This window comes from Pantherophis guttatus, chromosome 2 (assembly GCF_059756535.1).
Source record: "Pantherophis guttatus breed Tessera chromosome 2, ASM5975653v1, whole genome shotgun sequence".
NCBI lineage: Eukaryota > Metazoa > Chordata > Lepidosauria > Squamata > Colubridae > Pantherophis > Pantherophis guttatus.
In genome coordinates, this window is record NC_142064.1 from 131,353,664 (window position 1) to 131,379,023 (window position 25,360).

The window sequence follows — 25,360 nt, forward strand, 5'->3', positions numbered from 1 at the left end:
GCTTTTGCTGTAATAATCGCTATCAAAATGCTTCTTGTAATTGGCAATTAGTCTCATATCATTATGTAGTAATTTTGGGCTATTTCTCTACAGCAAATTTCCCTTGACTCAATTATATTTGGAGCAGTTGTAGCATTTCAAGTTCTGCCACATTTTTTTTTTTAAATTTGATTTATATGCCGCCCTTCTCCGGAGACTCAGGGCGGCTTACAGTGCGTTAAGCAATAGCCTTCATACTTTTGTATATTTTATACAAAGTCAGCTTATTGCCCCAACAAACTGGGTCCTCAATTTACCTACCTTAGAAAGGATGGAAGGCTGAGTCAACCTTGAGCCTGGTGAGATTCGAACTTACTTTAATTGCAGGCAGCTGGTGTTAAATTACAGTGCCTTGTCTGCAGAGCTATCCAGGCTCCTTACCATACCATTTTTGTATGGTGACTCTAGCCATTCCAAAACACTAAATTGGTTCTTCAGTTTTCTTGTAGACGTGCCGGGACTATGAACTTGCTGCACAATCTGGTTCATTTTAGCTTCAGTTCTTCTGCAGAATTCCCTGATGCATAGCAGAATTCATGTTTCCTTCTATGATGGGGAATCATCCACTTCCTGAAGTAGCAAAGCAAAACCCGTGACACCACCACCTCTATGCCCAAGGTTATTTGTGGAGGGCAGGTTTTGGTTTTCACCAACTGATGCGGTTATGTGGCCTAGAAATTTGAGATAAGCGATGTTTTTTTCTTAGTAGGCAATGGTTTCTGTTGTTGCTACATTTCCATGAATCCCATTTTTATCCAGGTTCTTTTTGGATGGTGAAGTCATGAATAATGACTTTAACTAAAGTAAGACATATCTACAAATAAATCTTGATGTTATAGGGGAGTGGGGGGGGGGAGGAGGTTGTTGGCTAGGGATTTACGTTTGGTGGATTCCAGATCTAGCTTCTTTGCTGTTGTGGCCACCTGATTGAACATCCTTCCACCTGGAATTAGATTGGTGCCATCTCTTTCGGGGGGTTTTTTTGGTAAGGCTCTACTTATGCTGCCAGGCATGAGACTCCAAGATCTGTCCTGATGACTCCATTGCTGAGTGGGGATATTTTTATCCTCTCTTCATCCAAGGTATCTTTGTTTTTATGTTTATTTATTATTGTGGCTTTTGGCTTTTTAAAAAATCTGTTTTATATTGGCTGTTTTATTTAATGTTGTGCACCAACCAGAGTCCTTTTGAAGGAGATGGGCAGCTATATAAATTTGATTAATAAATAAATGTAAACATTTGTTAGTATGCTTTTTTTCTATCCTAGTGGTAATACTGGGAAGAAACTGGACAAAATATATTATAAATAACTGTATTTCTGGATTACAGAGGAAAAAGGAGGGAGACTAACATCTAAAATGAACTGAGTTGACTGTTCTTGACATATCATGTATCTGTGCAATAACCCTGAATAGCGTTTCCCCATATAATAGCACTATAATAATCAATAGGAGAGCAATGAAACTTGCAAATAGCTAGAAATCTGTCAAAAATGGTGGTCATGTTATAATTTGGTCAGTGCAAGACAAACAGACAGGAGGTTCAGTTGGAGACAGCAGGTCAATGGAGCAGATCCCACATGATTCTTCATCGCAGAAGGGACCACTTAATCTGTTCCTTTGCTGACTGCAGTACCTGCAAAAAGAAGAAGGTAAACATTGGTGGTGACATGAATTTCTTACACAACTGTCCACCCACATAATTCTTTTACAGAAAAATATCTCAGAAGGGGGGTTCATAACACAGAGACATAGACTAAAGCTGAGAAGGGCAAATCTAGTATCTATGCACATTCAGTGCAAATGCAAATCCCGAGTCCTAAATAAAATAAAACGGGAGTCCACTTTGTCAAAAGCACAACTGACTGATGAAAATCTTTTGTGGGGTTTCAAATTCTGTAATCGTATTTCCAAGTTACAACAACTTTGCTCAGCCCACAGTGGGACAGCATCAGATGGAAGAGGGCTATTCAACTAGTCTAAAAATTCAAAGTTTGGATCACTGAAATGAAAGCAAAGACCAGTTGCGCATTCAGTTCTGCATCATGCTTCAAAGCTCGCATTTGTGTGATGCAACTGCCCTCATATCCCTAGGATGTTAGTGGCACACTATCTATCAATGTCTTCAAGTGTAAATTCAAGAAAGGTTCACCGGAAGAAAGAGTCAAGGGTAGCCAGGTATATGAAAAGAGGATATTACGCAAAATGTAAAATACTACAAAAAATCTGACCAGAAGACATACCTGTGAGACTGTCTGTTCTGTGAGAGGGACATCCTCCCCCTAAAATAGGAAGAAGGAACTCTGTTTGGTGGGATGCAGAATATCTCATTGACCTTTCTGAAAAATAGATCTGATGGAATCCTACTTTTTTGTCCCCAAAGCAGGGACAACAATTTGCCACTTAGGCCAATTGCTTATCAAGAACGCATCCTTTCTCTTCCCCTGCCTCCATAACATTACATCCCACTTGCAGACAATCCCAGATAAAGATATGGAATTGTGACATCCTTTCATCTGTTGCAAATACAAGCTAAGTAACTGTTGCCTCTGCCTGTCAGCCAATTGGGTCAGAAAGCTCCTGCCTGCTGGACAGGCTGTCAAGAAAGAAAAGGTCAGATAAGGGTCACTTACACGTACAGCAACCCTATGTAAAACTTGCTGGGGATCACTCTCCAAAATCACCCTATAAGAGAGAAAGAAATAATTGTTCACCAAATTAGCAATAGCAATAGCACTTAAGACTTATATACAGCTTCACAGTGCTTTGCAGCCCTCCCTAAGTGGTTTACAGAGTCAGCCTATTGCCCCCAATGATCTGGGCCCTCATTTTACCGACCTCAGAAGGATGGAAAGCTGAGTTGACCTTGAGCCTGTGTGAATTAAACTGCCAAATTGCAGGCAGCCGGCTGTCAGCAGAAGTAGCCTGCAATACTGCATTCTAACCACTGTGCCACCACAGCTCTTCAACTACAAATTGAACTACATTCTCTGATAGCTCTTGGAAGGGGAGGGGTGGCAAGAGTAACAAAGACTGATATTTCCCGAAACAACCCAAGGCATTTCTTACCATTGAGAATGCATATTTTGTCCAGAGATATGCACAAGATCCATATACAGGTAAACCCTAATTTGAGCATGAACAGATTTCTAAAGACATTGGACTCACCCCCCATCCACAATTTCATCCACTGCGAGGAAAAGGCCTTCCATGTTCTCTAGGAGAGCTCGTTTCTCCACATTCTTTCTGCAAGAGATGCCGAACATTACTGAGCGTGGAACTAGGGCATTGGGTACCACTTTAGACTCTTAAAGTTTCTAAGGATCAGGACCTGGTTCATAACTGAAATCTCACAAACCCCCCCCCCCCTTATTTTAACATGGTGTTTCTCAGCCCGCAATATGGTACCATTGGAAGCAAATAAATTATCTAGATGGAATGCCCCTCCTCCCACCCCAAAATGTAAAAAAGCTTATACGATAGAGGAAAAGCAGAGTGGGAGGGCAGAGCAGCCAGTGTTCAGTTGAGTTTGCTGAGGCACATGGAACTAAGTAGCTCAAGATCAGGGGTCCCCAAACTTGGCAGCTTTAAGACTTGTGGACTTCAACTCCCAGAATTCTCCAGCTAGCATAGTAGCTTGAAGCCCCTGCTTTCCCACCCCCTGAAAACCCTACATCACAGGTGTCAAACTTGATTGCGTCACATGACGTATCGCGACTTTTTTGCCTTTGCGGAGCTGGGGTGGGCGTGGCCTGCGCGTGATGCGTTTGGCCCGTGGGCTGCCAGTTTGACATCCCTGCCCTACATGGTGGACCTACCAATTCTCAAACATGCAAATCCACAGATGGACTCCAGATTATTAATACAAGTCGCAAGAATACATCCTGAGAGGGTTATCTAATCAAAATCTGGTTATTTCTGAGAAAGGAAGTCAGTCCTCTCTAATGAGTTTCCCTCTAGACATCTTGCACCTCAGCTCCCATACATCTCAGCTATAGCCAATAAGGAGCGTCTTACCGCAACATCTGACTGAGTGAGTCAAAGAGGCAGTTGAGCACAGCCATTAGCATCAGCTGCAAAGGAAAAACACATCCATATGATCAACATAAATGCATACACAATGACCCAAAGGCCCAAACCCAAAAGATTGGTGTTTTGCTACAAGTCACTAGGGACCCAAGTCATGGTGTGCCAGAATTGTGCATCTATGTTATGTGCCATTAGTCCTTTCTCTTAAATATATATGAGGTTCTCAATTTAAAATGGAATAAGAGAGGGTAATGATTCAATCTTGCCACAACGTTCGGTCCAAGGTCAACAGTGACAGTATTTTGCAGTTTGCAGTCAGTTTTCACACAACCTAAGGTTGCCATCATACAATATAACAATGATGGCAACAACATTTTCTTCATATGGAAGTCAGCGTGGTTGAAACTAGTGATGCTACTGCAAACAGTTGCTTTGCTGTTCCTAGAATAACATACCTCATTTTCATAGGAGCTGCCGATAACATAAAAATACAGGTCAATGCTGCTCTTATAAACAACAGTCAGGCCTTCTAAGAGGGCAATCTCACCTGGAACAAGAGAGGGTGGGAGGTAGATAAATAAAACTAAACTATATTTCCAATCCTGAGTAATGATGATATTCTGATGTAGTACAGCCACCCTTAAGTTTCCAAAGCTGCTTAACAAGAAAATGTTGCCCCAGTTATTGCAGGCTTTTGGGAGAATCTACACTATAGAAACAATTGGCTCTTGCTTTAAAAAAATGTTTAAACTAGACTGCTGTAATAACCTATCAATACTTATATTCATACCAATTTGCAATTAGTGTTACATAAAGAAATTAAGTGTTACAGGGTGTAGCATGAATCCACATTCCTGCATCAGCTCACATGCACAAACATGTGGGGTGTTCTCAGGAAACAAGAAATTTGAAAGGAGTATCTTATTATAATCATGTAATATGAATTTTTGATTTTATGTAATAGGAGGGGGCATCAACAAGAAAATTTTGTTTCAAAACTGAACCTTGAACAAAATCCAGAGGGGATTTTAGGGAATAGGTAGGACAATGCTAGTGGACCTCGTTTCTCTTAAAGAATTTTCTTTTTCAAAGAAAACTGTAGACTCATGGAGTTCAAAGGAGACATTTAAGCCTTAGACCTAAATGCTCTATTCATGGACTACTATCCAACTGAGTGTATCCAATAAAAAAGAACCCACCATCACTTTGAATAGGCTGGTTCTACTGTAAAGCTGTTTTTACTATATTTTCCTGACATTCAACCCAAATGCACTTTCTGTAACAAGACCACTATTCTGTGTCTTGCACTCTAAGACAATGGAAAGCACATCTTCATTTTCTTCTAAGTCAGCCACTTTCCAGAATTTAAAGAACACTGACATCTTTTCCCTCACACTCAATTTTTCACAGCCAAACCTTCCCACTCAATCTCTTCTCATAAGAGAGCTACATGGACGGCTTACCCTTGATGTAACAAATTTCTCCCAAAAATGAAGTGTAAATTAAAAATAACTTGGGAACTTTAAAAAAAACCACAGCGTTCTTAAAAATGTTCTTAAAACTTTCTTGAACACATTAATTCTGGTTTTTCCCACTGGTATAGATCTGGCCTTTGGAATGTATTAACAAATATTGAAAAATAATGGGTAAATCATGATCCATGGAAAACCTACTATCTGTCCGATGGGTCTTGCCGAAAATATTCTTCTCAAACGCCTTCTGCTCCTTGACGGTGGGATAGGTGTCATCATAATACTAGTACGGGAAAAGAAAGGCTGATTAGCTGAGAGGCAAGGAAAGAAAACAAGTGGTCAGGTTCAAATGAGACATACAATCATGCTAAAGGCAATTTCATATACTAAAATCAGGAGCAGGGGATCCTGTAAGATATGGTCAGACCACCATTTCCAGGAAACATGCTAGTTGGGAGTTAATGTAAATTATGAACTCAAGAATATTGAGAGGGCCAATGGCTCCTCATGTCTCATTTAACTGCACAGTCTGCCACATCTATAAGGTGTGGAAGGGTACTCTAAGTTTCTTTTCCATCATAATAAACCTGACAGGCACTTCCTTGTTTTCTACAAATGGGGAACCGAGGCAGATATAAGGCATTTGAATCTGGGTAGAAGGAAGTTGAGCTAAGATCTCATAAATTATCCACCCAAATCAAATGTAGCTGCAGAGACACATTTCCTTCAAGATAATACACTAGGGCAGAAAAAGATGTGATAGCTTCATTAAAAAAGAAGCAAAAAAAAAAAAAGAAACAATTCTAAACCAGACATTTTTCAATAGATGCAGATTTGGGGAATGGGGAAGCATTGCAGACAAACTCTGCAATTGGAGCTACAGTTTGAGTTCTTCTTAAAACTTGGAATTTTTCCACTCTTTACAGGCCCCGTCACTTACCTTAGCAAAAAGACGGTCTCCATCATTGTCTAAAATCAGAATGGCTTTCACTGTGTAGAGAGATGGTTCCTGGGAAAAAAAAAAAGGTACACATTCACTGTTCCATTCAATTAACACCAAGTGCAACTCGTTTTTTTAACCAGAGTGTGGTGTAGAGATGCACAGCATCACCATCATAACTTGTCACACTGAACAAAACTACAGTATGTAGATGCTGAGGTGAAATGAAATCTATATTGTGTCCCAAATTTTATTCAGCTATTGTGATAGTAATGAGTTAAACAAATTAAAACCATAGTAAGGGACCCTGAAATGTTCACATTGACCACTGTGGGTCTGATTCCAAGGTTTATAGTTCTATATCTTTTCAAACTTCACATAGCCCCTCACAAGGACTAGAAACTTCATTTCTTTTTCTCTAAGGTGATGAATTGTCGGAGATCAAATGACATTTTTGTCTGCTACCATTTTATAATGTGAAGAACACATATAGATCTACTGATGAAATAAATCTGTCACAATATGTCATTCCAGGTCTGCATAACTTACAGTCTGTTCAGTCTAATACAGTCACTTGGTAAGTTATGGCAGCCCATTCAGTAAGTAAGAATTGCTGGGAGTTGGGCAGGTATAAATTTAAATGCTGCTACGGTACTACTACTACTGCTGCTACTACTGATAATAATAATGATAATATTATTATTATTATTATTATTATTATTATTATTATTATTATTATTAATAGCAGCAGCTGCAAGGAGCTCCCACAGTCTGATTACAAAAAACAAAGACAAAATAAGTAGCAATAATGGTACATTGAAATATTTACAAGAAAGACCATTTGCCTACACGTAAGAACTGGTGGGATTATAAAATAGACAAATAGTAGAAAATGAAGACGCTAAAGTGCTCTGGGACTTCAGAATTCAGACAGACAACATGCCATTCAACACCCTTAACAATTGTTGATAAGAAAGACAAAAAACCTCTGGACAGTGGATGCTGCAGTACCTGGAGGTAGCAGAAGAGAAACAACTGGAGAAAATCACAAACTATAAAGACCTGCAGATAGAACAACTGTGGCAAAAGAAAGCAAAGGTAGAATCAATAGTCATAGGTGCCTTGGGTGTAATCTGAAAACATGTGAAACATCACATGAATGCCCTTGGCATTGGCAAAAACACCACCAGTCAATTGCAAAAGGAGCTATATTTGAAAGCACTTACATACATCCTGTGATGATACCTTTAACACCATCAAACAATAATATCTGTCTGTGACAGGTCCTTGGGGAAAGGTTCAATAGGTGGGTAAAAACCAGGGGTGATATGTAAAATGTGCTACTACCGGTTCTGTGGGTGTGGGTTGGGGGGGGGGGGTAATGTGACTGGGTGGGCGTGGCCAACTTTTTTTTTTTTTTTTAACTTTTCAAAGCATTTTTTCTAATGCTTTGAAAAGCCTCTGGTGATCAGGCAACTCAGCTGAGATCGTCAGAGAGGCTTTTTTAAAAATGCTTTGAAAAGCCTCTCTGCCGATTAGGCAACTCAGCTGGGATCGTCAGAGACTTTTCAAAGCATTTTTTTTACCACCTCTTCGGCCAAGAGGTTGCAGAAAAAAATGTTTTGAAAAGCCTCTGACGATCCCAGCTGAGCCGCGCGATCATCAGAGGCTTTTTTTTTTAAAGCTTTTAAAAGCATTTTTTCGTCAGAAGAGGTTGTAGAAAAAATGCTTTTAAAAGTAAAAAAAAAAAGCCTCTGATGATCATGCGACTCAGCTGAGCATGATGGGGGGGCGCAGGGATTTTTGCTACCGGTTCTCCGAACCACCCGCCACCATCGCTACCGGATCAGACGATCCGGTTTGAACCGGGAGCATTTCACCCCTGGTAAAAACACCCTCCAGGCTAAATCTCTGGTTGACTGTGCAACCAACCATAATGTAATAATTAGGGGACGTGGAATGTTTCAACTGCACCAGGCAGTTGAATAAGAAAAAAGGGCACTGGAAGAGTCTCCGAAGGATTGTGAAGAAGATGCACTGAAGCTAGTACATCATGAGGACTTATTGAATATCAAAGAGGCCAAACAGGCCTTTAAGAAACTCCAAATGAAGAACAAAGAAGAGACATGCATGGCAAGGCAAAATATTACATAGTCAATCTACTCATCCAGAATACAGACTCGTCTTACCTCAATGTACTATATTATTTATTTATTTATTTATTTATTTATTTATTTATTTATTTATTTATTTATTTATTTATTATATTTCTATACCGCCTTTCTCCCGTAGGACTCAAGGCGGTGTACAGTCAAGAAAAATATAGACACACAAACATCATAAAATTGCTAATTAAAATTGTTACTATGTAAACCACCTTCCCATATCAACGTTTGGGAATTTTTGCCCACTAAACCATCTATCTTGAATTGGATTATACAATAGAGATAGAAATATTGTCCCTCCCTCTTTTCTCTCTACTTCTCTCAAGCAGAGGCACACAATCTTCTAATAATTGCAAAGAAGAGAGGATTTCCGCTGTACCTGCAAAAATTTCACCTTTAAGAAGTTCCTGGAGCCTCAGCCTTTTTATGAGAGAAGTAGTAAGATAAGACCATAAATTTTGAGTAGTCAAGGAGCAATTTTGCAAATTGCCTTGACTATATAAAAGTGAAGGTACCGCTCTCAATTCAATAGCAGAACTACCTAAATGTGGATCAGTCGAATATCAGCTTGTCAGAGCTATGACCAGTTATAGCTTCCATCGTAAGTCAATATGCAACATAAAACTTTCCAGCTCAATCCTGACATACAGGGTCAAAATTATGGGAAACATGGACCTCTTTCTTGCCAAGTTTAGAGCTCAATGGGATATTCTAACAGGATTCAGACAAAATTGTAGCTGCATGGTGGAGCATATCCTCTGCCTAAAGAAGAACTCAAGACAAAATTCCTGCTGAGCTTCAAGATAGGCTTAATAAAAATCCTATCAAACATCAACTGTTGGGCTTGGCATAAATCAGCTCCCCAAATTCCTAACAGCCTCCTGAGGTGAAGCTGGAGAGAGAAAAGGCCAGAGGAGAGCCATTTTTTCCCCTGATGGATGCTGAAAAGCTCTCGAGACAAAGTTCTGTGATGCACTGACTTCCATGTAGCCACAGTCAAAGTGTATAACAGAACTTCACCTCAAGCGCTACAACAGGTCCTCTCTGGGAACAGAAGACTATCTGTGGAACAGACCCGCACACACCAAGCTTAAGCCTGATTCCTCATTCTGAGCCACTGTGCTACTGATATAGTTAAAGGCCAAGGAAGCAGGGAGAATGCTTTTTCCTAAGTTTTATGAAACAAGGAATCCTGATAACTATGGAAGTGGGCAACACTATTCTTTTTAAGATTAAGCCTGAAGCCATCACAAAACGAAGTCTTGAATTTAAAACAGGTGATAATCAAGATTCTTGCAAATGATAGCCTTTTGCAGAGCAACCTACCTGCATTTCATGGTATTCGATAACAAGCTGAATATTATCTCCAGTCCTACAGTGTCCAGCAATTCTGCTTGTACAGGACCCATATTTGTTACTAGGCAACCCAAAGAACTAGAACTTAAGAAATTGTTTCAGGGCATATGGGGCTGGGAATACTTAACAATTCTCAATGCAGAGGCTTTTTATTATCTACGGAATTCAGTGAATTCTGCAATTACTGAGGGTTCTTAGATCAGAAGACCAATATATCAGCCATGTTGGATGACTTATTGCTATCATATCATACTTGTTCCAAACTATATTTTCAAGTCATGCAAAGCAACGTTGAGAACAAGCTTGATAGGCTAACTTCTTCGTCGATTGAACACATGCTTTCATACAAGATTTGCCAGAATAATTTGCTATAAACAAAGTGGATGCAAAGACTGGGATTGCAAGGGTTTTCTGCTTGAAAAGGGAAACATGAAGAAACTGTCAAGTTTCCATAGGAAGGTGAAGAAAAAAATATTTCAGAATTCCTCTATGGATCATCCATTGTCAGAGAGAAATGATCATCAACAGAGAAAAGTCAAATGTTTTTCTAACTCTCTTCATTCCTATTCACACATGCACAAATTCATCTCACAAACATAAAAGACAGAAGTGTTATAGGAATTTTCCTCCCTTTCTATAATATTTCACTTCGTATGAGATTTATATGCATAGATCTCAATGTGAGAGATCCCTGTTTTGCAGCAAGATGAATTCTGCACTGAAGCTCTTAGAAACTGCAAGCACAACAGCAGGGTGGATTTGATTTAAATCGAGTTTATTAAATCATGATTTAAATCACTAGTAAAAAGGCTTGATTTAAATCAATTTGATTTAAATCATAATTTTTAAAGAGCAACTGTCATCTCTGCTTCTCCTTTGACCCACTGTTGACTCACCGATAGTCCCAGTGTTGCAGAATATACAGCCTCATGCTACATAACTAAGCTCCATTTCATGCTGAAGAAACTAAATTATTTATGTATCTTAAATAGAAAACTATCTTACGATAGATTTTTACCCCCAAAGTTTTTTATTAAAATAAATTTGATAAAAATAAAAAAAATCCGATTTAAATTTAAAAAATCCAATTTTTTTGATTTTTTAAAAAAGATCATTGATTTTTAGCCACCCTGCACAACAGTACAAATATCTAAAGCTATGCAACCAATGACTAATATAAATACATCAGAGAAATATTCAGTTATCTGATCTAATCCAGATTGAATGCTGCCACAAATATGGACAAATGACTGGAACTCACATTACTTTTATTTCCAGGAAGAGAAAAACAGATGCTCACCGTATATATAAAGTTTATTGTCATTGTATGTATATATACAGTATACCCATACAACGAAATTCACATAACATCCAGAGACCAAGCCCAACACATATGACAATCCCAAGACACATCCCACCCACCAAAAATTCCCCACCCCTAAACCACCCAAGCTTCCACACAGCAGACCAAGTAATATATGTATCAGAGTAGAATTTATACATCTCTTTAGCAAAGAGACTAGTTTATACTGGAGAGAAAACAATTAAATAAAGTTTAAATCTATAATGAGCATTAACTGGAAGACCAGAAGTGGCATATTTTTTTTCTCTGAAGCCTTCCAGTTCAAGCCAAAGGCTGCCTTGAGCAATCAACCATTTGAACAAGACATTAAGAGTTACTGCACAGTTTATTCTGATCATTTAATTCTGAAGTTTCAATAAATTAAAGTTCAGTCAATTAAACTAGGTGTGCAGTAGCCCAGATGGTCAGCACAATAGCAGCAGTACTGCCATAAAGATTTTACAGCTGCCAAGATCCCTGAGGAAGGAGAGTGTTTCGAAAGGGAGAGAAGGTAGGAAGAATTATATATGTTTGTTTTATTTGCAAAAGACATTTGGAAAGCTGCATGGAGGAGGCAGAGCCATTTCCACTGAAATTTACAGAAAGCCAATATAGCCCACATGTAAGGTAATGAAAAGATGAGAAAAGATATTGTTAGAATCAAATGGACCCAACTCATACCTTTTCCAAGTTAGGTAATCAATGTGAAAAAAGTAACACACTTTCAAAAGCAAAATAACTTGCATTTTTTCCTCAACACTATCAATGCTGCCGTTCATAAGAGACTCAAAAGTTAAATCTCTTCTGCTATAGATGATGTTTGGCCATTTTTTTTTCCTATCTAAACTGCAGTTACCCTGTTTCCCCTAAAATAAGACATCTCCTGATAATAAGCCCAATCGGGCTTTTGAGAGCATGTGCTAAAATAAGCCCCCCCCCCAAAAAATAAGCACTCCCCAAAAATATTTAAACGCATGTGCAGCCAGTCCCCGCCATTTCCTCTGGTTAGGGTTAGGAAGACAGAGCTGGAAATCAGGTAAGACGGCAAGAGGAGCCCTGTCTTGCTCCACGTACCCCAAAATAATAAGATCTCCCCGAAAATAAGGCCAAGCACTTATTTCGGGGTTCAAAAAAATATAAGGCAGGGTCTTATTTTCGGGGAAACACGGTAGTAGTTCAATTCAGGAAAAATCTAATCTTGTTCTGTAATCCCCCGTGATATTCGTAGCCCTAAAGCCATTTGGAGCCATTATAGAATCCATCAGATTAGGGAAAGTTGTTTTATAAATCCTTCCACTTTTGAGAATGTGAACAATTGACTTTGATAAGCACTAGGAAGGATTTTTGGAGTGGGTGGGGTTATGCATAATATTTATAATCCAACCTCATGTGACTGACACTCAGAAATAACTCCTGCCGAGATCCATCTCAAATGCATGGAATGTAGGTTTGTAGCTTTATTAACTTTTGATAGTATAACATTGTTGCTTTGTGTGCTTCATATTTTGTCTTGCAAAACACCCTGATCTGCATTATTAGAAACGGAGGGTGGGGACAAATGGCAACTTTTATTTTATTGATGAAATATATTCTATTATGTTCGTATTATCAATAATAGGAATAATAGCTCAAGGCAGCTTACAATATGAAAACGGATGGTAAAATATAAAGAGTAACAAATAAAAGTCAATCAAGACACATATATTCTTTAAAAATGCAGCATGCATCCATTAATCTCTCTGTGAATAGCTTAAAAGTCCACCGCATGACTGAATACAAATCTATTTGCTTATCAAAATAGACAAGTGATTTAGTTAAACTGCCTTGTCCTGGCCAAGAGATTCAGATCTGTCACCCAGAAAGTCCCCTCTCACATTCCTAGTAAATATACCTCAGATGATGGTGTAATGCAAAAAAGGACCTCTTCTGAACATATTAATACCCAGATAAGCCTCTCAGAGGCAAGAAGATGATCTTCCAGACACTTTGATCCCAAGACATACTGAGTTTTGTCGTTTATTAAAAACACACATTGAATTGTGCCTTCAATAGTTAATGGAGCTTTTCAACCAAATCTGTTCCCATTGCTGGAAGTCAAGGGGATATCCAAAATTTCGCCCCCATGCTATCATACAATCCTTCACTACATCCTGTCCTATCTGCAGAGACAATAAATATGCATAACATTTAGATAATATCCCTTTCCCTCCTTCTAATAAGATCTTATCCAATTCTTGTCTTTTACGGTAGATTCCTTCACTATGTAAATCTTTTTTATACCTGGAGTGCACTTGTGAATAAGACCACCAGTCTATTTTATATCCTTGAAGATTTAATAATTCTTGTGACTTCGGATTACCCTGAACATCCAAGAAACCTTCATACGTCAAGGTGAAATTAACCATGGCCTCCTCATATAAAGAAAACATATATAAAATGATCTACCGGTGGCATCTACCCCCGGCGAGATTAGCTAAAATGTTTCCCGGGACATCTGCCTGCTGTTGGAAGTGCGGTTACAGCAATGGAACCTATTTTCACCAATGGTGGACCTGCCCGCAGGCGGTTAAATATTGGAAAAAAATACGGCAATGGATTTTGGAAATTACAGAGATTAATTTGGAATTAAGACCTGAGATTTTTCTATTGGGGGCAAAACCTTTGAATGTTAAATCAGATATATGTTTCTTGTTGATTCACATTATCACTGCAGCAAGATTAGCGTATGCGCAGGAGTGGAAAAACCAATACTTACCGATAGATTTGAAAATAATATATAAAATTAATGAGTGTGCGGAATCAGATAGACTAACTAGATTGATCAATGGTAAAAAAGATTCAGAATTTTATAACAGTTGGAAAGTATGGTACGATTGGGTCCAGAAAAGGTGGGATAGAATAGATATATGATGATGTATATATATATGGTGGCAAATATGTATATATAAAGGAATGATTTTATACTTATGGACAATGTAATCATATTATACCATGGTGGCAGGATTGTATATTTTATTTGTATATTAGTGTATAGAATATATTAATAAAAATTATTAAAAAAAAATAGTTGATGGAGCTTATTAAAAGCACCATGTTCAACACTGTGAACCAACTGAGGTTCCTGATCACTTTTTCTAAGCAATTTGAAGTAGAAAATGTCAGAGCTGCCCAACAGGGATGCAAAACACTTGTGTCACCAAGGCTAGTATAGATCTTGCCAAAAATGTGTGTAGTTGATATATTATCTTTAGTTGTGCCAACCAATTCTAGCCACCAAACTGCAAACCATATCTTCAGGAAGCAATATTATTTTATCCAAGAAAAGTTGTTCTAACATGGTTAATGTAGTGATTCTCAAAAATTGTTCCACCCAGTACATGTTAGAACAGTTCAGTCAGGATGTAATTGAAGCACATTATCGATTTTACCTTCATGCACACAGCACAAAGATGTCTGAAAATAGCTTAAGAGATCTCTAAGGAGACCATACCATGGCCACATTTTTATTAAGATGTTCAATCAGTTTCTAGGCTGTGACTTTGCATCTCAAGATATTTTTTTAAAAAGCTGCAGTTTCTTTTTCGTCATAGTCTCAAGTAGATTATACCAACTCCAGACAGAGATATATAATACCTCAGTGAAACATTCAGTTTAAATTCCAGTATGAATACTAGCTTCCCAGAGTTTCAAAATGAAGGATAAGAATCATCTGCTTCCCACAACCTAAATAAAACAAAATGGTATTTGAACATTAATATTTTATTTATTTTATTAAGTTTGCTTGTTGTCCATCTCACTGCAAGGTGACTTACAATTTAAAATTTTTCTTTTTAAAAATTCAAAATCAACTTAATTCTGGATTATTTGTGTAATTTTTGTAAAGTGATATTAAACCATACCCTGTTTCCCTGAAAATAAGACATCCCCTGATAATAAGCCCAATCGGGCTTTTGAGTGCATGCGCTAAAATAGGCTTCTCCCTGAAAATAAGCCCTCCCCGAAAATATTTAAATGCAGAGCTGGAAATTTATTTTTATTTTATTTTATTTTAAATTAGATTTATATGCCGCCCTTCTCCGGAGACTCAGGGCAGCTTACAATGCGTTAAGCAATAGCCTTCATCCTTTTGTATATTTATACAAAGTCAGCTTATTGCCCCCACAATCTGGGTCCTCATTTCACCTACCTTAGAAAGGATGGAAGGCTGAGTCAACCTTGAGCCTTGGAGAGATTCGAACCAGCAGAAATTGCAGGCAGCTGTGTTAATGACAGGGTGCACTAAGCCCCTGTACAATCAGGTAAGACGGCAAGAGGAGCCCCATCTTGCTCCACACGCCCCAAAATAATAAGACCTCTCCGAAAATAAGGCCAAGCGCTTATTTCGGGGTTCAAAAAAATATAAGACAGGGTCTTATTTTCGGGGAAACACGGTAGGTAATTAAATATAAAATGAGAATAACAAAACAACCTCCTGACATGTACTGTAATATTGAATGGACTAGGGTTTTTAGCATGTAATGGCTCTACATAAAAACATTGCTCACATGAATGTCAGTTACCATCATAATACAGTAAAAAAAGGCAGATTCAAAATGGACTACATGCAGGCAACTTCAATTCTCTATGCATAATTAAGAATGTTGGAGCATTTTTTCTCCAAGAAGCACTGTTGACAATATTAAAAAAATCTTTGCCATTTTAACCTCATAGCATTCCATGAGGTCAGATTATCTTGAAACAACAGATTTAAAATCCCTGATACGGCATCACGTGCATCAGAAACAAGTAAAAACAAATAAAAAAGTAAAAATCCTCATGCTATTTTCATTTTGTTTTCAACCCTTTTGTAGCCTGCCAAGAGGAAAGGAGGACATACATTTAATAAAATGAGTAATTTAGTGAGCTACATAACTAAAAGCATTATACCACTCTAAACCGTTCAGTTTAAACTGAATGAAACTGTTCAGGACTGTTTAGAACTAAATTGAAGCACAAATCCAGAATACTGTTCAGTTAAAAGCAGGAAAGGCTAGTAGCTGAGCCATTTAGCCTTATCAAGTCTTGAAGTCACTGAAGTAATGCACATTAACATATATGCAGTGGTGCCCAACTTTTTCTTGGATATATTACAAAAAGGAATAGATGGGGCTACACCAGAAACTTTCATTTCATTTATATTTAATTGAAATTAATTATACTTACCATGATTACTTTCTAATTATGTATTTAATCACTTATCCTACCACATTAAAAGTTATAATGTGATAGCAAGTTTGGGAATTTTCTGCAGGCACAAGTAACTCTGAGCCTCAGGCAGTACATCTCTAATTTAAAAGAAGTGGGTATAACACCAGCAAGTCCAGAGTTTAAGATTACAGAAGGTAATGAAACCAAAATGGCTTATATCCTTTATAAATCAATAAATGAAGCTACTGTTTATAAGAGACTGACCTTGTGCATCCTTTTAATGCAGGTTCTCGAAACATTGCTGTGTAAAGTTTACAACCAAATCAGCCCACTTTTTTTTTTCAAAGAAGAGCTAGCATTATTGGGTACCAGCAAAATCAAAAACATTCATTTTCCATCTGAAACACCAATCTTCTTTGCCATTATCTCTGGATAATCCAGGTGAGGAGTAAGAGAATCAGAGTTGGAAGAGGTCTGTTAGACCATCAAGTTGGATTCCTGCTTGGTTCAGAAATTTAAATTACAGCATCCCAGACATGCAGCATGAACACAGTAAGGAGAGCCCACCAGTTTCCTGGATAACTGGTATCAGTATCAACTATTCTTACTCACTGAAAATTTTTTCTAACTTTCAAGTGGAATCTGACTTTCTCCATCTTAAAATTATTACTCCAATTTTGGTACTGTGGAATAAGAAAGAAAAGTTGTTGTGCTGCTTCTTTACATCATCCTTTCAAGCTATTTCAGGAATGCTGTCATGTCCCTGCTCCAGTGGTGGGTTCAGCCCGGTTCCGCCGAGCCAGTAGCGGTGACGATATGACGTCACCGAACCGGTTCTGTCCCCCCCCGCATTATTCTTACTTTTTATTTGGCCCCACCCCCAATCTATTGCTGCCTCCTGAGTCCCAGCTGATCAGCTAGAGGGAAAAAAACCTGTTTAAACTCTTGCCAGGGGCTTCAAAGGGCCGCCCTACAGCTGATCAGTGTTAAAAGAAAACAAATGAGTAGACCGGTGCCTGCAAAAATAAATGGGTAGACCAGTGCCTGCAAAAATAAATGGGTAGACCGATGCCTGCAAAAATAAATGGGTAGACCGGTATAGCTCTAGAAGCAGTTAAGAAGCCTGGTAGACCAGTACCTCTGCTAAATCCTAAATAATTGTCACATGACCATCAAGCCACACCCACAAAATAAGCCATGCCCACAGAACTGGTAGTAAAAAAATTTAGAACCCACCCCTGCCCTGCTCCTTATCCTTTTTTTAACATCTTTCAGTTTTTTCTCATAGCGGCCTATACTTTTTTGTCCCCTGATTATATGCCTGTCTCTGTTCTGGTTGAATTTTTTTCCTGGATCCTTTTTAAAGCATAGTACTTAGAATTAAGCACAATAGTTGAGGTAAGGTCGGACCAATGGAGAATAGAGTACAACAATTATTTCTGTGATTTGCAAAGTAGGCTTCAGGTTCACAGAATCTTTAAAAAAGAATTCACTTGCTTTGCAGACACAGCACACTGATGGCTCATTTTAAGTTTGCAATCGACAATTATTTTAAAACCATGTAACTTTTAAATGCACTCGCTTCTTTTAAATTGCATTGTTATTTTCAGCCCCATTTCTTTGACCTATTGTGACTGTTTTGAATATTATTTCTATATTCCAGGTCTGGGGTTCTCAACTTATTTTTTTGCTCATGGAACCCTTCTGAGCGTCATTTACCTCTGTGATCCCTCACAGTCACTGCTGAAGGTACTTTATTGTATGCACTGTTTATTAATCTGTATCATATACTGTACTATAAACTATAGCGATTTTCATTGATTATGCTGCTGAAATTAGCAGAGATACTGAAATGTGAGGATTATGACAAATGTCTTGCTGTTAAGTTTGAATAGTTCTAAAAATTCTCTGTGGCTTCCTAGAAATACAGGATGACTTCATCAGGGGCCATAGGGCTCCTTTTGAGAATAACTGCTACAGAGCAGTATTTCTTAATCTTTTTACTCTCAGGACCCCATCCAGTAGAGAGTTGCCCCCGGTTCGCACCGGTTCTATAGAACTGGTAGTAAAACCGGCGGGAGGCTCCGCCCATCAACCCCGATGTCACTAAAACGCTTCTGCGCATGCGCAGAAGAGCACGCACACGCACAAGCAAAGCGAGCGCACACGGCCCTGCTGCAAACCGGTAGTAAAGGTAAGTAGAACCCACCCCTGACTCCATCCCATATTATGGACGACCCCAAAGAGCTTTTGTTTATAAATCGATGCATTCACAGAATATTTATCGAGTCATGTAAAAATAACAGTATTAAATCCATCAGATTACTAACATGTTTCAGAAAAAAAAAAATATTTAGAAATAAAAATAGCGAAAAGCGTGACATTATTTTACATTTTTTCAAATATCTTCAATATCTGGCAAATAATTGTGATTTTAGCTATCCCATTCAATTTTATGTTACAACGTCCCACTAATGCTTCAATAGTTTGCTAGCTAGAATAGGTGTTTATAAGAAACACTAATTTCTGCACCTCATCCTATCTGTTTCTCATAGAAAACCTCAATTGGACCCAAGTGCAAAGTTAAATGTTTGGCAACAATAAAGGGGAAAAGAATGTGAGATCATTAAAAAACATCTTGGTTTCTCAAACAACTCAAATCATCCTACCCAAAAGAACTCCATCAGGAGGTGTGTTTTTTTGCAAAACAATTTTTGTATTGATACTAATTGTCATTTTTATTATTGTGTATTACTGTTCTCCTAAGCCAGAGCAAGACAACCCACTATTTTAAAAATTCTGCTAAGAGATCTGAAGTAGAATTTCTGACTCCCTGCTGTTCAATAAGAGCAGGTAGAGGTACCTGCCTACTTTTGGAACCTAAGGAGGATCAGGGTTGGCAGGTTCTTAGACCTGCCACTAGACCACTAGAAGAAATTGCAAGCTATAATAGGAAGTCAAAAAAAAGTCTACTTCCACCTCGAAAACTACTTCCACCCCATTGTCAAGAATATTATATGGTTATATCCATGAAATCAACAGAAATCAAGCTTGACTCAAAGGCATTTGACCTACACTTAAATTTACTGCCAAGACTTGCCAATCATGAATTCCAAGACAAATTCCTAGTCCTATCATTCTTTAATTCTATGTCCTTTGCATTACTTTGAGACATTATCTGATACATACTTAGGCTTTCATTATTGTCTCACTTATCTGACATCTACTAAGCCTGGTTTAAAAAACTGTAACTGCTGCCCCCTAAAAAGGAGACCTTCCCAGCATTAATGCTACCCTGTTTTCTCCAAAATAAGACCCCTGATAATAAGCCCAATCGGGCTTTTGAGCGCATGGCAATAAGGCCAAGTGCTTATTTTAGGGTTCAAAAAAATATAAGACAGAATCTTATTTTCGGGGAAACACGGTATTTCACTATAAGCATGGTAAATATTAAGAAAAAGAGGTTGGGATGCAGAAGAATCAACATTTGAAAATCATAAAATAAAATTTAATGAGGTAGCTGGTCATATTAGAAGCAGATTCAGAATGTCTTCAAATGTTACAAATGATAAATTATTCCATCTATTATTACAATTTTATGCCATAATATTTTTCTCTTCAAGCATGAAAATATATTCCAGCACCTACAAAATATCAAGCACCTTAGAGCATCTTGTTGATCTTATATTTGTATTAATGGCATGTAATGTGTTTGAAATGTGGCTGACTGACAAAGAGATGAATACATACTGGTTCTCCACTGTTCAGAATAAGGCCAACACCACAGGGTTGGGGAACTTATTGAGTACCCCAATATTTCGACCCAAGCCTGCAAAACAATTTATAAAGCACAGAGATTCCAACTAAAAGTTACTCTCAGCAGGATGTATTTCCAGAAGCTGTCAAGACTTCAACTAAGATTGTGCTAAACAGGATTCCAAAATTTCAAATACAAACATATGAGATGCATATGTGATTTCATAATAACTCATGTTGTGGTACAATTGTAGATACTTAGCCAGCAGTCAGTGAACATTTAATGTTCCACGTTTTACAAGATATATGCTGCATACTCATGGAAAATCAAATTTCACTACAATCCTTCTGAAAAGAACAAGAGCGATACTGATTTCAAGTGAAACATACTCCCAACAAGTGCATTTAGGATTATTTGCTCAACTTCACAAAGTTATGTTGTCGTCAGGTTTCTCATCACTAATCTATCAATAAATGGTAACAGGAGGTGGAACTCTTTGTAAAATTTGTGGTGTATCATAGGAATATGATCGATCATTAGAATAAATAATTTTAAGGACTTGATTTGACTGGATTGAGCAGGGCTGCTATTTCTCATCTGTTAAAGGCTAGATTGTCATTTTCTAGTAGGCTCCAGTGTAGATGTATTATGGGAAAAAGTTCAGCAGGAAACTTTTCCCATTGTTCATTTGTATTTTTATCTGTCCTGTAGCTGTTAGAAAGCTGACCTCTGCGAAGTGAGAGTTAGATATTTTACTTTGAATTGGAGACTTCAATTGTCTTCCTGTGATATCAAGGTACTGTACTCTCCAGATGGCCAGAAAAGTTTGGGGCAGATACACATTCTTTCATGGGATAAAGATTTATTGGCTTTTGAAAGGGGCACACGCTCCAAAATGGAAACTGGGTCAGATGAATAAAATTCAGTGAATATGCTTTGTACCTTATACATTAAAAATTACAGTGTGTCCTTGATAAATCAAATAAGTAAATTAATATAGCAGCGCTTTCTGAAAATGCTTTTGAAGGCTGGTTTAAAGTCTTGATTATGTTTTACTTATGGAATGAGCATAAGCTTTTTTTTTGGCATCAGGACAAACCTGCATAAAAGTTTTCTTTCAGTTTAATTTTACAAATACCGCAAAGACACCAACCAATCCTGGTAAGTCCTATGGTGGCCTTGTAGCAACTCTGAATGCCTCTGATGCAGATTGTGGATCATATTCAGAGCCAGCTGTTTTTTTGCGGCTCATCCCAAAGAAGTTCCAAGGTCCTTGGAAATATTATTTTCACAATCTCCCGGTTTAAAAGAGGCAGTTCTGTAACCAAACATATTTCTGTGGGGGGGGGGGGGAAAAATCTCCTGCTCCTAAAAGCCAGGTCAGCAGCAAGCAGTTAAGAAATAAAGAGTACAAAGAGGGCTTTTCTTCAGTGGAAGTCCCACTTTATCCATCTGTGAAATGGGAACGAAAGGCTTAACTCGGCTTTTTGTTCTTTCCTTGATGAAATTCATAGATGGAACAGCAACCACTGGATTTATATATATATATATATTTTTCTATAAAAGAGAGAGCTGATTTGGCCCACGTTTCTGCTACTTGAGCAGAGAATCTCTAAAAGGGACTTTCCTTGCTCTGTCCTATCCTGGCTGGTGTGTCAAGCAGCACCTGGAGCTTCTCACACCCTCAGCCTGCCGTCCCCTCTCCGCCATACGGACCGGCCCAGCCTCCCTGCGCCTCCATGGGTGGCCGGGCCCGAACTCCCTCCAAAGGAGCTCAAACCCAGGCCCAGAAGCACCCCAGCAGCAACCGACTAGCTCCGCCCCGCCCACCTGCCGGTCTCCATGGTAACAGGCGCGCACCCCAGCAATTCTCCCTCTCCCCTCTCTTGCCCCTCCGGCTCCTACCAGGATCAGCGCCTCCATCTTGGTCGCCCCGATGCCGACGTGGAGCACAAGCCGCGGCTGCCCAGCATTGGCTGGCTCCGTGCCAATCTGTTTCTTAGACCACGCCTCCACCTTTCTAAGCGACCGCTCATTGGCTAAGTCGCTTCTTCCTCGTCTAACCTGCGCATCCCGTTTTCCTACCTCCTTTTCAGCCAAGGCTACCTTTTGCGAATTTCTAGCGTGGGGCGTGACGCACCTTGAAGACCCTCCCTCATCTGTGATTCGAAGAAAAAGCTGCCGCTCACCTTGCCACGGATCGATGCCGAGGAAGGCGGGGAACGGAAGAATGTGACTGTTTCCATGGTGAAGGAGAAAGCGGTTAGGCCGTTTCGGCCCTAGATAATTATTGGCCAGATGCGATCACGTGATCGGAGAAAGATCTTCTCTTCCTGCAAAGGGGGAAATACAGTTTTATTCATTTTCAAGGGGGGATTTCATTGCTTTTTAACGCGGAGGTTGTATGAAGGGTTGTCACGGAAGTTCAATGGAAGCCTTTGGAATGATCCCGTTATTAGGATTTTCAACTATATTGGGAGTTTGGGGAAGAAGTCACACGGACGAGCAAGCAAAGTGGAGTTGGAGAAAGTAGTGTTCGTTGGTGGCAGCGAAGAGACTTGTGGCATTTTAAAGGCGAAAGCATTTGTTACGACATCGACTTTCATCAGCCAAAGCTTGCTCTTAAAATCCACGAAGTACCATCAGGATATTCCTTCCGTCATTGTTTCCTCTCTCGTGTATATTATCCTATTGATTTAAAGTTTACCAAAGTTCAAGAAATGTATAAAAACAGTATATACTTTAATATTATGTAATACTTAATCAGCATATTTTAATGAGGATATTACAAAGTCAAAGATGCTCATGTTATATTTCTCTCATATCCGGAATTATATATTATTGGCGTTTGCCCCATCTGCAAATATTGCCAATGTCCATGTTTCATTCCAATTTTTCTCACAACGCTAATGAAATGTAACCTCTTGCCTGCAATGGTAAGCTTGGTTGAAAGGCATTTCTCAGACCATGCCTGAACAGATCAAAACATTTCACCCCGTCTTTCAATGTTCACACTTTTGTAACATTTTCTGTTCAAATTTTAAGAGAAATAAATCAGATTTATTTGTATTAGATTTATGCCCTGCCTGATCATAGGATTTCAATTCCTGGCTCAGTGGCTAAGATGCTGAGCTTGTCGATCAGAAAGGTCGGCAGTTCAGTGGTTCGAATCCCTAGTATAGGTCTGCATGAGCAGGAGGTTGGATTAGATGAACTCCAAGGTCCCTTCACATTCTATTACTGTTACTGCTCCCCATGACACTGAGTGGTAGATTGTACTGGGAGAAAATGGCCGAAAGTCACTCTGTAATAATATTATATGGCTCATGTTGTAATTGCACCTGCGGCCTCTTGGTTCTAGCTCCACGTTTTAACCTCTATGCTTCACTGGCTCTCTTGCCTTTATCAGTAACAGCAAAGCTTTGGCAGATGGCTGGCAGATGATTTCAAGGAGACATGTGAGAGCTCTATGGTAGAAATAACCACCAGAGGGCCAATTTTAATTTCAGAGGAAAGTCCCTCAGAAGCATGTCTTCTGTTAGACAATTATCTATTTATCATTGCTATAATTAGTATGAAGGGGAAATAGTTCTATCTCAGCAATGTCTGATGAATTTCAGCTACCTGGTTTTTTCCCCCTCTTTTATAGAGAGTTTTTACTTTTCTTGGCTATGTATGCTAAGTGTAGGAAGTTAGCACCCACCCTTCTCCTAGAAAAATGAAATATTCTAGGAAATATTAAAAAGAAGAATATTTCCCCTAAAAGAGAAATAGAAATCTTAAGACAGAAGCTCAGCCCCAGCTCCCTACCCCGGGCAGATACTTTGGTTATTTGTAAGACAAAATGCTGGGCCAGTTAATCTACAATACAAAAGACAAAGCCATTAAGCCATAATAAGAATTGCCCCAAACCCCTTCATTACATCACCCAGCAAGATTCAATCAGGCCTGGGACACAGACAGCCTACAACGTTAGCTAAGATCCCTGCCCTCTGGGAGTCTTGACAGCCAATGGGATACATTTCTTACACAGGAACAGGAAACTCTAAGGCCCAAGAAAGTGTATAAATATATCCCTCTCTCTACACCATCTGCTCTTTTTTGCCCAGGACCCAAAAACCCCATGTGGTCCTGTCCACCATTAAACCATCTTTCCAAGCAGTCTCCATGTTTCCAATGTCTTTCTTCTCACTTGGAACTGAACCCCAGATGGACATTTCTTCCAACATAAGGGAATGAGAAAGCACAACACATTGATAAAAAGTTGATCTATTTTACTGTGAGGGAGTTGCCATTGAAAAAAATCCCATAGAGATAAAAGGAGGAAATAAGAATCTTTGCTAAAATAGACTAGATAGGCTAAGCAAGGTTTTGCCTATATGCTGAAAATGGTAAACTTTCCTTTTGCCATCCTGTCCAGGACAAGGTTGGTAAACGGTCCATTTTACTTTTTTCCTCTCTTAAAATTAAAAGCTTAGAATATTTTTGCTTCCAAGAACTCTACAGCAAAAGACTTTTCTAAAAGTGCTCATAATACTGTAGATCATGAGAGAAGTGAGGTTAGGATTAGGCATATATTTAAAAACACAATTAGAGACATTCTAAATGATATCTAGAGGAATAGATACAATAAATAGGCAATTGCATATGAAATAAAGCAAGACCCTTTGAAGATACCTATTGCATTAATTCTCATCTTTTTTGTGGTACAGTTGTTAAGGGATCCAAAATGGCTACACTTAGTATTAAAACAGAAGATACAAGAATGCACAAAGCCTCAAAGTGTGATGGAATTAAAGCTATGAGATCTGGGCTGAGCCCCAACAGTAGCAATGAGATGGAAACAATAGTAACTCTTTGCGGCCATCTTGCGGTCATTGGTAGTAGAAGTGTAGTATAAACATTCAACAATGGATTATGATTTAGAGTGCTATTATATGACCCTGATCCATTGTGGCTCACTTAATAGACCATACCATAACATGAGCTATAAATTTGTGTTTCATTGCTTGAGGTACTTGGATAATTGGCATTTTTTTTACTGAATAGGGATGTTGAAAGAAAGGGAGGAGTT

At 38.7% G+C, this 25,360-nt stretch overlaps 1 protein-coding gene across 4 annotated transcripts; it reads right to left on the bottom strand.

Moving 5' to 3' along the window:
- Positions 1 to 1,337: 1,337 nt before the first annotated feature.
- Positions 1,338 to 24,443, bottom strand: COPZ1 (coat protein complex I subunit zeta 1). 4 transcript variants are annotated; one of them, XM_034419128.3, is made up of 9 exons: positions 22,476 to 24,443; positions 6,480 to 6,548; positions 5,741 to 5,822; positions 4,523 to 4,614; positions 4,056 to 4,111; positions 3,207 to 3,284; positions 2,672 to 2,723; positions 2,282 to 2,320; positions 1,338 to 1,674 (listed from the first exon to the last, which is right to left on the bottom strand). In XM_034419128.3, exons 1-9 carry the CDS (start codon positions 22,530 to 22,532, stop codon positions 1,627 to 1,629), a joined length of 573 nt encoding a protein of 190 aa, XP_034275019.1. In that variant the 5' UTR covers positions 22,533 to 24,443; the 3' UTR covers positions 1,338 to 1,626. The 4 variants fall into 4 exon arrangements, with proteins under 4 accessions (XP_034275019.1, XP_087742869.1, XP_034275020.1 ...); XM_087886743.1 differs by lacking the exon at positions 22,476 to 24,443 and adding an exon at positions 22,192 to 22,438; XM_034419129.3 differs by lacking the exon at positions 2,282 to 2,320.
- Between the last annotated feature and the right edge of the window lie 917 nt (positions 24,444 to 25,360).

Bases quoted from the DNA above. Each gene is read 5' to 3' on its own strand.
- COPZ1 (XM_034419128.3), bottom strand. From the start codon at position 22,532: ATGGAAACAGTCACATTCTTCCGTTCCCCGCCTTCCTCGGCATCGATC. The intron at 4,615-5,740 runs GTAGGTTTTCCA...CTCTTGTTCCAG, and splicing joins CAAGACCCATCGGACAGATA to GTGAGATTGCCCTCTTAGAA. The intron at 1,675-2,281 runs GTATGTCTTCTG...TTCTTTTTGCAG, and splicing joins CAGAACAGACAGTCTCACAG to GTACTGCAGTCAGCAAAGGA.